This window comes from Ceratotherium simum, chromosome 16 (genome assembly GCF_057802395.1).
Source record: "Ceratotherium simum simum isolate JZ-2026a chromosome 16, ASM5780239v1, whole genome shotgun sequence".
In the NCBI taxonomy this organism is placed as follows: Eukaryota; Metazoa; Chordata; class Mammalia; order Perissodactyla; family Rhinocerotidae; genus Ceratotherium; species Ceratotherium simum.
Window position 1 is genome coordinate 2,496,069 of NC_141915.1, and position 14,179 is coordinate 2,510,247.

The 14,179-nt window shown below is 46.0% G+C and overlaps 1 protein-coding gene across 1 annotated transcript; it reads left to right on the plus strand.

Annotated features, from left to right (window-relative positions):
• The first annotated feature begins 548 nt into the window (after nt 1–548).
• CENPV (centromere protein V) lies at nt 549–10,677 on the plus strand. Its single transcript, XM_014789791.2, has 5 exons — nt 549–949; nt 3,814–3,912; nt 5,267–5,336; nt 9,029–9,143; nt 10,256–10,677. Exons 1-5 carry the CDS (start codon nt 564–566, stop codon nt 10,378–10,380), a joined length of 795 nt encoding a protein of 264 aa, XP_014645277.2. The 5' UTR covers nt 549–563; the 3' UTR covers nt 10,381–10,677.
• The last annotated feature ends 3,502 nt before the right edge of the window (nt 10,678–14,179 follow it).

Consider the following 14,179-nt stretch of genomic DNA (forward strand, 5'->3'; position numbering starts at 1 on the left):
TGGCAGGAAAGACCCAGTTTAAGAACGATGATTTCGGCCGCTATTTGTCCAACAGATAGCAGGTGTCTGCCCACTTACACAAATCAGCTTATTTCAGGCGCACGATGGTTCCTGCAACGTAGGTACTGTCCTCATCTTGGAGATGAAGTTACTCCAGGCTGCCCGCTCGGATGTGGCTGTGAATTCAGGGCTGACCCAGGACTGCCCAGGTCAGGAAAGGAGAAAGAAGCCCTCGGATTCAGAGGCCACCGAGGCGCCTCCGCAGGTGCAAATGGGCTCTGGGTGTCGGGAGCGGAGGCCTGACGCGCGGTCGCGTTAGGCCTGCAGGATGGAGGCGGGCAGGTGCAGGCCCGGAGGAAGGCAGGCGACCTGGGTCTTTCTCCAGGGCACAGCTGGGCGTCAGCCAGGTGTGGCAGACCCGGGCCGCGGCGGGCGGGCGGGCGCAGCGCCCCCTGAGCAGGCAGGTTGGTTGGCGGGCGGGGGCGCGCGCGGGGCAGAGCGGGAGCGCGCAGGGCGGCGGGAGCGCGCGGACGGCGAGGCCTGCGCGTCCGGCTGCGGGAGCCATGCGGCGGCTGAGGAACAGCGGGGCCGACAAGCTGCGCGGGCAGAAGCGGCCTGGCGCCTCCGGGGTCCCCGCGGCCGCCGCCTCGGCCACGGGCGCCAGCCGCACACGGCGCCCCACGGGCCAGGCCGGGGGCGGGAGCCGGGCGGCGGCCAGGCAGCCGTCGGCGAAGCGGTCACTGAGGCAGTCGTCGCCGCGGGCCCAGGAGGCGGGCTCCGGGGAGCCGCCGCCGGAGCTAGCGCCGCTCCCGCCGCCGCCGCCGCCGCCGACCCCGACGTCCTCGGTGGCCACGCTGGACCTGGGCGACCAGCGGGAGCGCTGGGAGACGTTCCAGAAGCGGCAGAGGCTCACCTTCGAGGGCGCCGCCAAGCTGCTGTTGGACACCTTGTGAGTGTGGCCGGGCCGGGCGCGCAGGAGCCCCGCGGACGCCCCTCGGCGCGGAGTCGGGCTTGCCACCGGCCGGCGCGCCCCCGTCTGCGTGCGGGTCGGGGCCGAGACCCGGTTCTGCGTCTCCCCCGTAGCGTAACTCGCGCGCCTTCCCTCGGTGGAGCGGGCTCGCGCCGAGTTCTAACGGCTGCCTGGCTTGGCTGCGTGCGGGTGTGCGGCCGTGTCGGGAGAGGGGGCCTCGCCCCGGGGAGGCTGGGGGCGCCGCCCGCGAGCGTGAGGGACGCGCCGCGTCCTGGCACACAAAGGGTCTCTCCGGGCACAGCCACACTGCACGGGCCATTGTCTTGTGTTTTGGCGCCCAAAGGGTGTGGGGGCCTTTCCAGTGAAAAAAGGATAAATCCCACGACTTTCCTCACATCTGAGTCGCGTTTTACATTTGCGCACATGGTTTTGGAGAGCGGGTAGGGGGTTGAGAAAAGCGTCAACATTTTGAACCAACTGGGAGGCGAAATCCCGTTATTCCGGGCGCTCCCGGTGAGGGAGCGGGTGGGGGCGGGGTTAGTGATCCCGCAGAGGAGCGCGCGCCGTGAGGCTTGGGATTCGGAGCGGCCGCGCGGCTCCCCGAGCGGGGAGAAGAACCTCCAGCTCCTTGGATGGCCCCGGAAGGAGTTCCGAGCGTCTGTGATATTAGAAATGAGCTCTTACCTCTGGCAAGGGCTGCCTTGTTTTCTCCAAATGTGGTAGCATCTAGATTCCTGCCCTCTAGAACAGTTGTGCTACAGAGAAATATTTTAACACTCTAGTAATATATCTCAGTGTCGATTATTTTATGAATTACAAAGAGCAATCAAAATCCTGGAAAAAACAAGAACAGCCTAACAATTGCGTAACAACGTGAGGATTACTTATTTGTTTGAACAAAAATATTTCTTTTGTCCTTATTCCAGAAGAAATTCTCTTAGGATGAGTTCTCAGAGGTGGAATATTTGGTTTTCTGTGCGCTTCACTTTTTGATTTATCATCTTGGACTATATAGGCTGAACATTTTTTTAATTCACCATCAAACATTTTTGAGCCCTATGATGTGCCAGCTACTGCTAAATGTAGGGGATATAAAAGTCCTCAGAAATATAAAACTCAAATTTAAAGTAAATCTTTACTTTAAAACAACTTAATGAGATATAATTGGCAAGACAAGAAATAACAAGTATTGGAGAGGATGTGGAGAAAAACCCTCATACACTGCTGGGTGGGAATGTAAACTGGTGCTGACACTATGGAAAATAGTATGGAGATTCTTCAAAAAATTAAGAATAGAACTACCATATGATCCAGCTATTCCACCGCTGGGTATTTATTCAAAGAACATGAAAACACTAATTCGAAAAGATATTTGCACCCTTATGTTCATTGCAACATTATTCACAAAAGCCAAGACTTGGAAACAACTTAAGTGCTCATCAGTGGATGGGTGGATAAAGATGTAGTATGTATACACAATGGAATACTAGTCAGCTGTAAAAAAGATGAAATCTTGCCATTTGTGACAACATGAATGGACCTTGAGGGTATTACACTAAGTGGTACAAGTCAGACAGAGAAAGTTTAATACTGTGTGATTTCACTTATAAGTGGAAGATAAAAACAACAACAAACACATAGATATAGAGATTAAATTGGTGGTGACCAGAGGAGAAGCGGGGAAGGAAGAGGATGAAAGGGGTAAAAGGGCACATGTGTATGGTGTTGGATGGTAATTAGTCTTTGGGTGATGAACATGATGTAGTCTACACAGAAATAGAAATATAATGATGGGCCGGCCCGGTGGCTTAGCGGTTAAGTGCGCGCGCTCTGCTACTGGCGGCCCGGGTTCGGATCCCGGGCGCACAGCGACGCACCGCTTCTCCGGCCGTGTATGTGGGACGCGGCCTCAGCATGGCCGGAGAAGCAGTGCGTCGGGGCGCGCACCCGGGCCACCAGTAGCAGAGCGCAGGCACTTAACCGGCTGGCCCTAAAGCATTCAATCTTAATGACTAAATAAATGCAAATTAAAACTGCAACAAGCTGTTTTTCCTGTAATTGTTGCTTGAGAAGGTGCAGTGAAATGTTTTGTCATTCATTACTGACAAGAGTGTTCAGCTCTTTTGGAAAGCAATTTGATGATATTTATCAAATCTTAATAATATTCAATTAAGGGCCTGGCTTATCTATAAGCTTTAAAAGGATTGAAGTTGTATGTAATGTGTATGTTTAGCTGTGTAAAAATTCATGTATGTGAAAAATACTGGAGAGGAATATAGCAAAATTATAAGACTCTTTGTTACTTTCCCAGAAGGCTTTTCTGAACCGCCAGACTCGGTCAGGTCCCCTTGTCTTATTTTTTCCCAGCAGCCTGTACTTCCTTTATCACAGTCATTTGAATATTATTTGGGTAATTTATTTGATGGCTGCTTAAGGTCTGTAAGGCCAGGAACCATGTCTGCTGTATCTTGTTTACTGCTTTCTCCCTGGTGCCTGTCTCATAAAAATTCCTAGTAAGTATTTGACATATAAATAATGTTTGAGTAGTGGGATTAGGACAGCACCCCTCACTTTCCAAAATTTGGAATGCTTTCTTTTGCAATTTAACAAAATGTAAGAAATGGAAAAAGAGCTCATAGATAAAGAAGGCATTGAATCCTGTCTTTTATAAAATTGACCTTACCTCCTCAAAAGCAGAAATGCACCTGGTTGTCATGTAGAGAAAACTTTTGTCCCTGTCTTGCTTCTTTCTTTCAGCAAGAGAGAGAAAGAGGGAGCTATGCAATAAGGTCCTGTCTGACTATTCAGAGATCCTTATCTTTCTGATTTTTTGTTTCATTTAGTGAATACCAGGGCCTGGTGAAACACACTGGAGGCTGCCACTGTGGAGCGGTCCGCTTTGAAGTTTGGGCCTCGGCAGACTTGCACATTTTTGACTGCAAGTGAGTGTTTTCTCTTCCCAAATTGGCTTTAAAGGACTTAAGAGTTAAAACACTATGCTTCAAAATCGTCTGGGGAGTTGGGGTATAGATGAAATAACATCAGCCATGAGCTGATAGTTATTGGAATCAGGTGATGGGTACATAAGGATTCATTGTTCTATTCTTGCTCCTTTTGTATGTGCTATAAGTTTTCAATACTAAAAATTTTTACAAAGAAGGGGGAGGCTAAAAATAACTAAGTCTGCCGTGTGTATGTGCGTGTGTGAGAGAGAGTGAGCTCACTCCTACCGCACAGCCCCAGGTGACACAGCAGGGTCCTCCAGCTTGTGCCTGGCAGAATCACCCCTCAGACTAATACTGCTGGTGGATGAAGGGAGTGGTTAGCTGGAGGTGGGTCAGGCTGGGCACTGAATGAAAGCCCTTGGGCAGAGCCTTCCTAGGAGTCCAGAATTGGGGGGAGATGGAGGGTAAATAAGAGGGATGTGCACTGCTGGAAGCTCACCATTCTCCAAGCCCTCTGGTTCTGTTCTAGATGAGACAGGTGGTTCTGCCAGCATCTGCGGAGGGCCTGCTTTTTTAGTACCTTCCCAGGCATTGTGATAGAACAGGGACTACAGGCTCTGACTTCTGGACCAATAGTTGACATATAACTCATTATTCAACAGTATCCAGTCCTTTTTGCCCCTAGGTGGTGTGATACCTGGATGATGTATAAATAATAAATAAATACCATGGAATTACTCAAATGGGGAACTGACCAGGCTACTAACAGTGGAGCCCAGATTGGAGAAGCAGCGCCATGGAATAATTTGTTAGAGGATTCTATACTAAATTAGAATTTTTTAAAAGGTGGACTAAAAGGGGGTACTTAGATTGAATTCCAAAGATGGTAATTCTGAGGACCTGTTTTACATGGAGCTAGGCTTTTTGTGATGTACAGATGAGGAAAGAGGGGAACCTAAGCTTCTTTGTCCATTTTTGGTGTGGATATCCCAGAGGCATAAGATTGTAGCTATGCTTGATATTTGTTTTCTAAGTGTCTCTAGAATCCAACAGTTCCCTTCACTGTAATAAACTGGGGCGTGGGCAGCAGAAACATGGTTCTGATGGCCCTGGTTTTCTGAGGAGTGGATGGCCATGACTGCTGGCTGTGGGACCTGCAGGCGCTTCTGCACACGCAGAGCAGAGGCCCCAGGTGACCAGTCCATCTGCCGAGCTTCTTCCCTGGATGTGGTGAAAGAGGCTTCACTTTTGGGGTCAGCTGGCTCTCAGCACATGTCAGGTTGGGCCCCTTGGGCACTCAGAGGGTGCAGACGGTTGTTCACAATTTGGGAATTGCTCTGTCTCTCTGTAGCTGCAGCATTTGCAAGAAGAAGCAGAATAGACACTTCATTGTTCCGGCTTCTCGCTTCAAGCTCTTGAAGGTTAGTGCTAAGAGCAGGGTTGAGGAGCCCCGTATGGATGCTCCCTGTAGAGTTCCAGGGGGCAAGGAGCACAGTAGAGCCTCTCACGGGACTTCAATTTCCGTTTTCACTCAGGTTTCATGCTTATTTTTAAAAGGTTATATTTCCTCTCTATATTTTGGATGCATATCTGATATTACTGTGGAAATATTTTCAAATATAGAGAATCAAGAAATAAGTAAGATCATCCAAATCCTATCAACCAAAGGTAACCACTGTTATATTTTGGTGTACTATCTCCTTGTGCATTATTTTATACATAGATAAATACATCTATTTATATTGCAAATGTTTTTATCAAAGTAGGATTTTGCCTTTTTTTTCTGTTTTATAACCAACTTTTATCATTTCCCAATGAAAAAGTACATGATTTGAAAATTTTAACTTTATTATTTCGGGAAATTTTTGTGCTTGGCACAAAATTTGAAAGGTATAAAATGTGTGTGTGTGTATATATATAAAGTCTTCCCTCCACTGTCTCTCAGCCACCTAGTCTCTTCCTCCCCTACAACCATTTCCTAGTTTAGTATTATTAGTAATAATACTATTGCTTTATACTGTTACTCCTGTATTTGCAGCATATTTTCTTATATGAATATCCTAAGCAGTTTTCTATATTTGAACTTGTAGGTTGAGTGCAATTTTTTTCCGATTACAAACAACACTGTGATGAACCTCCCTGTGTATACATCTTTGAATATTTAGAAATTATTTCTTTAGGATTAATTCTCTTAGAAATAAAGTCTCTGGGCAAAGAATACGAACTTTTAAGAAAAGGCTTTTAACACACTATTGCTAATGTGAGGTGGGATGGGGCTTTAATTCCATCCTTGGTTCCTGTTGCCCCCATTGTGGTCTGACAGACCTCTCTGTGCTTTGGTGTAATGATCTGTTTCCATGTCTGTCTCCTTTACTAGATCGTGAGGGTCTCCAAGTTCCACCTTTTGTCACGTCTGACCAGCTCCTGGCCTCGTAGGCTTGGCATTGAGTAGGCACTCAGTGAGTGTCTGGGAGGAAAGACTAATGGAGTGAATGAGTGCATGAGTCCTGGTCTTTCCTAGTTAGTGAGATTTAATCTCAGGTGCTTTGGGCCAGTTTGTCTTCTTTTCTTTGTCTGCCCCTTGGTCCTTCATGTGGGTGTCTGGTGGGGGAGGTGGGACAGGTGGGCAGCATACCTGTCCCTTGTCTTTCCTGTAAGCCCAGAAGAGTGCCAGTGTGCTCTCCTCGGATGCCTGCTGGAGTCTGTGGCCCCAGTTCGTCTTTGCCCCTGAGTACCCATGACAGATGGTTCCTGAAGACACCACCAGGTGCAGCCATGGGCTCTTGGGTCTCGGAATTGATACTTTTTCCCTTTTTTTCCTCCTTGGGCCTGTTTATCAATGCATTTTCCTGGTGCTCTAGAGCACCATTCTCTTCTTTACACTAGCCTGTTGAAGGAGCAATTTTCTGTTTGTTCTTTTAAATTATGTACAAAACTTATTCGTTCAGCAAATATTTATGGGGCACCTACTGTGTACTAGGCACTGTTCCACTGAAACCCAGCAGTTAACGTGACAGACAAGGCCCTCAGAGCTTACAATATGCAGAGGGGGAGACAAATAAATAAGAAAAAATCTGATAGTGCTGTTTAGAGAGTTAAAGCAGAGCAATATGATAGAATATAGCTGAGTGGCTAGTTTAGGTTGGAAAGGGAAGGTCCCTCTGGTGTTTAGATGAGGAAGATGTGGGGCTGGGGGGTGTGGGCAGTAAGAGTGTCCCTGGCAAAGGGAACGCATCATGCAAAGGGGCGCACGTTTGGTGTGTCTGAGGAGCTGCATAGTGGCTGTGCTGGCTGGAGGGTGGTCTGTGGGTGGAGGTGAGAGAGTGGACCAAGATGGGGTTAGAGGGATGGCAGGACCAGACAAGGAGATGGATTTTACTCTTTGTGGAGTGTGAAGCCCGTGGAGGGTTTTAAGCAGGGTAGTGACAAGACCCGCTTCAGTGTTTTAAAAGCTCCCTTTGGCTGCTGTGTGGAGAATGGATTATAAGGAGGTAAGTGTGGAGACAGGTTGTTTGGTGGGCCAGGTGTGATGATGGGAGCTTGCATTAGGATGATAGTCATGGAGATGGAAAGAAAATAGATAATGGGAGATAGATTTTGAATAGATAATTGGACATATGTTTTATTTATTTAATTTTTTGTGAGGAAGATCAGCCCTGAGCTAACATCCATGCTAATCCTCCTCTTTTTGCTGAGGAAGACCGGCTCTGAGCTAACATCTATTGCCAATCCTCCTCCTTTTTTTTTTTTCCCCAAAGTCCCAGTAGATAGTCGTATGTCATAGTTGCACATCCTTCTAGTTGCTGTATGTGGGACGCGGCCTCAGCATGGCTGGACAAGCGGTGCGTCGGTGCGCGCCTGGGATCCGAACCCAGGCCGCCAGTAGCAGAGCATGCGCACTTAACTGCTAACCCAAGGGGCCGGCCCAGGACATATGTTTTAGAGAAGTGGTTTTCAAACTGTAGTGTGTGCACAGTCACGTAGAGGGCATGTTAAAACAGAATGCTGGGCCCCACTCCTGATTCTCTAGGTCTGGGGTGAGGGCCTGAGAATTTATATTTCTTACACGTTCTCAGGTGATGCTGATGCTGCTGGTCTGGGGACCACACTTTGGGAGCCACTATTTTAGAGGAAGGGTGAACAGAACTCTATAAAGGATTGGGTGTGGAGAAGGGAAATGAGAGAGGAGTTACATCCACAGTGTTGGGCCTGAGCAGCTAGTGGAATGGAGATGCCAGATCCTGGGGGAGAAGCAGTTGTGGAGGGGTACTGGAATCAAGAATTCTTTTTGGAAAAAGTTCAATGAAGGATGTGTTTTGAATATTCATGTAGAGATGGGAAGTGGGCAGCTGGATATGCAAGTTTGGAGTTGTGGAGAGAAATCAGCTGGAACTATCAGTTTGGGAGTTCTTGGCATCCTGATGCTGTTTAGAGCCATGAGACTGAGTGAGTCAACTGGGTAGATGGTGTAGCCAAAAAATGGAGAGGGACGAGGACAGCCCTGGGGCTTGCCAGCATTTATAGAGAGTTGAACAGAGGGAAGAGAAGCAAGCAGAGGGATGGCCAGTGGCGAAGGAGGAAAAAACAGCAGGAGAGTGTGGTATCCTCAGAGACAAATGTTTCAAAATGGGAGGACTGGTCCTGAGAGGTCAAGTTGAGAAGAACAAGTTAAGAATCCAGTGATCAAGAGAAATGACCATTAGATTTGTGAATATGGTGATCATTGGTGATTTCTGATTAGGCAGGAAGACAGAAGAAATGACCAGAGAGGTCAGATGATAGGCCCCAGGAAGCAGGCATTTTCACTCCCTGACATCCACGGGACATGCCATCTTGCCGTGGATCAGGGAAGGCTCAAGGCTGAGTTGTTCTCTGTGCAGTTGACCTAAGAGAAGCTATGAGCTGTTGTGCTCCATACTGACTGTCTCCTGGCAGTTTAGATGGGTCCCTGCCATTGAGAAACCTCTAGTCTCTTGTGGGAAATTAGATTGTCCTCATAATCCTGAGAGCCCTACAAGAGGGCTTCCCCCCATTGAACCTTTTAAAAGATTTATTTTTTAAATGAAAAAAATCCCTGTAGAAAGAGAATACCTATTTGTCTATTTTCCCTCAGGGAGCTGAGAGCATAACCACATACACCTTCAACACGCACAAAGCGCAGCATACCTTCTGTAAGAGATGTGGCGTTCAGAGCTTTTACACTCCCCGCTCAAACCCCGGAGGCTTCGGTAAGTGAAGGGAATGGGCCACAAGCTCAGGAGGGACGCGGAGAGGCCCTGTGGCTGCTCTGGGTTAAAATGCTGGTTGGAAAGATGGGCACTGGCATATTTGGCTTGCCTACTGCTTGGCTTGGCCTTTTCACGTGCATGTTTTAGAAGAACGGGCTCTTCAGCAGAGCTCTTTTCAAATGATGGAATATAAGATTGGCTATGGTCATTCGGAGACCGGCTAGATCCTGGTTCTCATTTGCTGGTGCTGCCTGAGCTGTATGTTGCTGGGACTGACACTGATGATAGAGAGAGGAGTTGGGGGGAGGTGGGCCTGTGGGGGAGGAGGGAATTTGAACAACGATGGTGGTTAAGGGGGTGAAGAAGGCAAGAGTGAGGAGTGTTTATAATGCCATTTAAGAAAAATTTGGTTTGTTCAAAACACAAACAACACCCAAGCCCTTCTTCAGATTCTACTTGGGTCTAGGGGGAAAAAACAACCCTTAGACAGTTGCTCACAATGACACCAGTTGCAGTGTGAACTGAGTGGAAAGTAGTGGTTGAGGATGTTCCTGAGGAATCTTGTCCCTGTATAAATGCAGCCTCCAGAGCTGCGTTGGGGCAGCTGTGACTGACTGTCTTGTGCTTTATGGTGGGGGGAGGGCAGGACATGACCCTTGCCCTCCACATCCCATTTCTTTAGCAGCTCCTGTTTGTTCCTCATCTGTCATGTGGAGAGTCCTTCCTCCCCTCCTCGAGGATCAGGAAGTTTTTGGAAAGAATAAAATCTTGTACAGATGGGGAAGTATTTAATTCTTAGAAAATTATCTATCTAAACCCTGGAAAAGGCCTGTGAATTCTTCAGGCTCCCAAATGGAGATTGCTCTAGGCTTGAGTCTTGCTACTCTTTGTGCTCTCAGCTTAGTTTTGAATCATGTCCAGCCTTGGCCATCCCTGGTTCGAGACGTCTGATCCCCCTGTGAGGTGAGGACAGTACGCCAGGAGGCTGACGATGTACCACTCAGAGAGCCTAGGACGTGGTGCTTACAGGTGTAGGTTTGTCCAGTAGCCAGTGCAGTATCTGGTCTCACTCTTACTTGGGACCCCCCTTTCTCTGTGCCACTTCCCTCTAGGAATCGCCCCACACTGCCTGGATGAGGGCACTGTGCGGAGTGTGGTCATTGAGGAATTCAATGGCAGCGACTGGGAGAAGGCCATGAAGGAGCACAAGACCATCAAGAACATGTCTAAGGAGTGAGCTCCTGCTTCTCTCTGAAAAGAAGGGATGATTCGGGCAGGCAACTTTGCTGTCAACACTGCACCTCGGTGGTGCTCAGGAATGTGGCTGACCCAGGCTGCTGGTTCCGTTGACCAGTGGCCATCTCGATCTCTGCAGTTTGCTCCGGCTACCAGTTTTTTAGGCAGCTCTTTGTCCTTCCTCAGTGCAGATTTTGATGTAGGCTAGTTGACATCCTCCTTTCTCTTCCCAACTTTTGTGTGATCTTTTAGAAAGATAAATATTTTTAACATTAAAGCAGTTACTATGGTTTTAACATTTTCTTTGCACTTTGATTTTGCTTCTGAGGCCCATTTAATAGCAGATGTTTACTGAGCACTGTTAAGATGCTTGTAACCAAATTGGGAGGGAGAGATAAGACAAATGAATAGTTATTAAAAATGTAAGATTATGAATGATCACAAGCCACGTGAGTTGTAAAGATACTATGAGCTTTAGGAGTTCAGAGGGGAGAGAGGGGGCTGGTCATGGAAGACTTGGGGAGGGTATGATTGGAGTCTTTTTTTTCCTAAGGTAAATCAGCTTCTAATTACTTTTTTTTTTCAAATTGCGGTAAAATACACATAACAAAATTAACCATCTTAACCAACTTTAAGTGTACAGTTCAGCAGTGTTAAGTACATTCACATGTTGTGCAGCCAATTTCCAGAACTCTTAATCTTGCAAAACTGAATCTCTATACCCGTTAAACAACAACTTTGAGTCTATATTTTTAAAGGAAGTAAGATTTAGGAAGGTGGAAGAAGTAACTGTGAACAGAGGTGTGGACACATAGTAAAGACAGACTGAGTTGGAGGCTTGTGATGGGAAGAAGTAATAGAAGAGATCAGAAAAACATGTTGAAGCTAGACTCTGGACGGTCTTGGATATTAGGCTCAGGACTTTGCCCTTTATTTTACAGGCATTGGGAAGCCCTGCACAGCTTCGAACAGGATGAATAATGCCTGGCCTGTTATGCAGTCTTTTGACTGGTTCACCTTCACCCCTGCCACTGCCACCCCCCGCCCCCCCACCCCGCCTCCTTGTTTCGCGTTGCTGCCTATTACAATCAGATTAACTGTCGTAAAACATTCCGTTCATTACCAAATACTGAGTGTGTACCTGATGGCAAATGCTTAATAAATATTTGCTTTTTGCTTTAGGAAAATTAATCATGAAATGATTTGTAAGGTAGACTAGTCAAGGGAAAAGAACAGGGAGGGGAAACACAGATGGACTGGTGTTCTTTGTGGTCACCACCTCTTCTGAGTTGTCTGTCCGTCAGCTGACAGCCGTGTTCAGACTTTAAGGTTGGAAGGAGCTGGTGAAAAATTATACAGGTAAAACATGCATATATTCTGATACAGGGAATGTCCCCTCTGATCTGCCCTTCCTATTGCAATATTATATTTTTAAAAAACGCATAGTTTAGGGGCTGGCCCGGTGGCGTAGTGGTTAAGTTTGTGTGCTCTGCCTTGGTGGCCAGGGGTTCACAGGTTCAGATCCTGGGTGCGGACCTATGCACCGCTTGTCAAGCCATGCTGTGGCAGGCGTCCCACATATAAAGTAGAGGAAGATGGGCGTGGATGTTAGCCCAGGGCCACTCTTCCTCAGCAAAAAGAGGAGGATTGGCGGATGTTAGCTCAGGGCTAATCTTCCTCACCAAAACAAACAAACAAAGGAAAAAACCTCATAGTTTTGTGTATCTTTTAAAAACATAAATGGCATACTGTACCTTTTGTTCTACAACTTGCATTTTTGTTTAATAACATCTTGATCTTTTCATATCAATATACATATCTTCATTATTAACAGTTACATAGAATTGCGTAGTATGGGTATAGTTTATTCATTCTTTTTTTCATAGAAATTAAGATTTCCAGTTTTTGCTTAACAATGAGTATTGACAGTGAACATCCTTTTACACGCTTCTTTATACACGTGTATTATTTGAGGATATAGAAGTGGAATTGCTGGGTTAAAGATATGTGTATTTTAAATATTAGAAATGCTAAGCTGCAGAGCTGGCCCCATGGCATAGCGATTAAGTGCACGTGCTCTGCTGCTGGTGGCCCATAGTTTGCAGGTTCTGATCCCGGGCGCACACCGATGCACTGCTTGTCAGGCCATGCTGTGGCAGCGTCCCATATAAAGTGCAGAAAAATGGGCATGGATGTTAGCCCAGGGCCAGTCTTCCTCAGCAAAAAAAAAGGGGAGGATTGGCATGGATGTTAGCTCAGGGGTGATCTTCCTCACCAAAAAAAAAAAAAAAAAGGCTAAGTTGCCCTTACAGAGTGTATATACTTTGTGTAAAATGTCCGTCTGCCCCATATATAGCAGAGTGCCCTCACCAACCCTTGATGTTATCAATATTTTTAATTGTGACCAATCTCTTGGGCAAAATTTTTCATTTTTTTAGTTTCTATTTTCCTAATTACCTGAGATTAAGCATCTTTTTATGTTTTTTTTTTTGTGTGTGAGGAAGATCAGCCCTGCGCTAACATCTGCCAATCCTCCTCTTTTTTGCTGAGGAAGACTGGCCCTGGGCTAACACCCATGCGCATCTTCCTCCACTTTATATGGGACGCCGCCACAGCATGGCTTGACAAGTGGTGCTTCGGTGCATACCCGGGATCCAAACCGGCGAACCCCGGGCCGCGGGAGCGGAGCGCACACTTAACCACTTGCACCACCGGGCCAGCCTCTATCTTTTTATGTTTTTTGACCATTTTTATTTCCTGTCCTGTCAGTTGCTTGATCATTTCCTTTGCCCATTTTTCTTTGGAGCTATTTTTTCATCTACCTATTAAAAAGTATTAGTAAATAAGTGTTCCAGATACTATTATTAAAAACAAATTTTTGGAGCTCTTTATATTCAGGATATAAATCCTGTTATAAATTTTGCCAATGTTCTTTTTTAATCTGTCGCTTGCTCTAACTTGGTTTATTAGGGTTTTAGATTTTGATGGGTTCAAATTTATCAGTCTTTTTTTTTTTCTTTTCTTCATGGCATTCTGACTTTTGTGTTTTCTGACTTTGTGATTTATGTCTTATTTGAGAATACCTTCCTTATCAAGCTTATAAACATATTTACCTGTATTTTCTTCTACTTTCATGGTTTTTTCCTTTTTACATATAGCTCTTTAATCTATCTGGATTTTTTTTTCTAAGTGGTTTTTATTTTTTATTTTTGTCAGTGGTAGGAGGTAGGGGTTAGCTCCCCACCCTCACAATGGATAATCATTGCATCAACACTTCTATTGACCAATCCATCCATTCCTTAATGATTTAAAATGCTGAGTTGACTAAATGAGATAGTTTCTGGACACTTCATTTTGTTCTTTTAATCTATTTTCCTGTAGTTCTACAAATATCAACTGTTTTAAATCCCTAAAGCTTTATGATGTGCTTAAAAAATCTGATAGGGTAAATCCCCCTCATTATTCTTTTTTGTTCATTTGGATATTGATTGAGAGCGTATTGAATTTATAAATTCATTTGGGAAGAATAGGCTCCTTCACAATATTCAGTTTTATCATCTAGGAAAGTGGCACGTCTCCCCAGTTGGTTTGTTCTTTTATGCTCGTCAGTCAACTGTCACGCTGTTCTCCATATAGAAGCAGTATAAACGGCACATTTTGTGTTAGGTTTATTCCTGGCTGTCTTATTTTTTTTGTTATTCCTGTGAATGGGCTCTCTTTTTACACTTTGCAATTGGTTACTGCTGGAGGAGGGAAATGCTATTGTGCTTGGTATGTTAAACTTTTATCTGGCCACTTGT

Coding starts and splice junctions, on each gene's coding strand:
- CENPV (XM_014789791.2), top strand. CDS start 564: ATGCGGCGGCTGAGGAACAGCGGGGCCGACAAGCTGCGCGGGCAGAAG. Junction 3,913..5,266: donor TTGCACATTTTTGACTGCAA/GTGAGTGTTTTC, acceptor GTCTCTCTGTAG/CTGCAGCATTTGCAAGAAGA. Junction 5,337..9,028: donor CTCGCTTCAAGCTCTTGAAG/GTTAGTGCTAAG, acceptor ATTTTCCCTCAG/GGAGCTGAGAGCATAACCAC.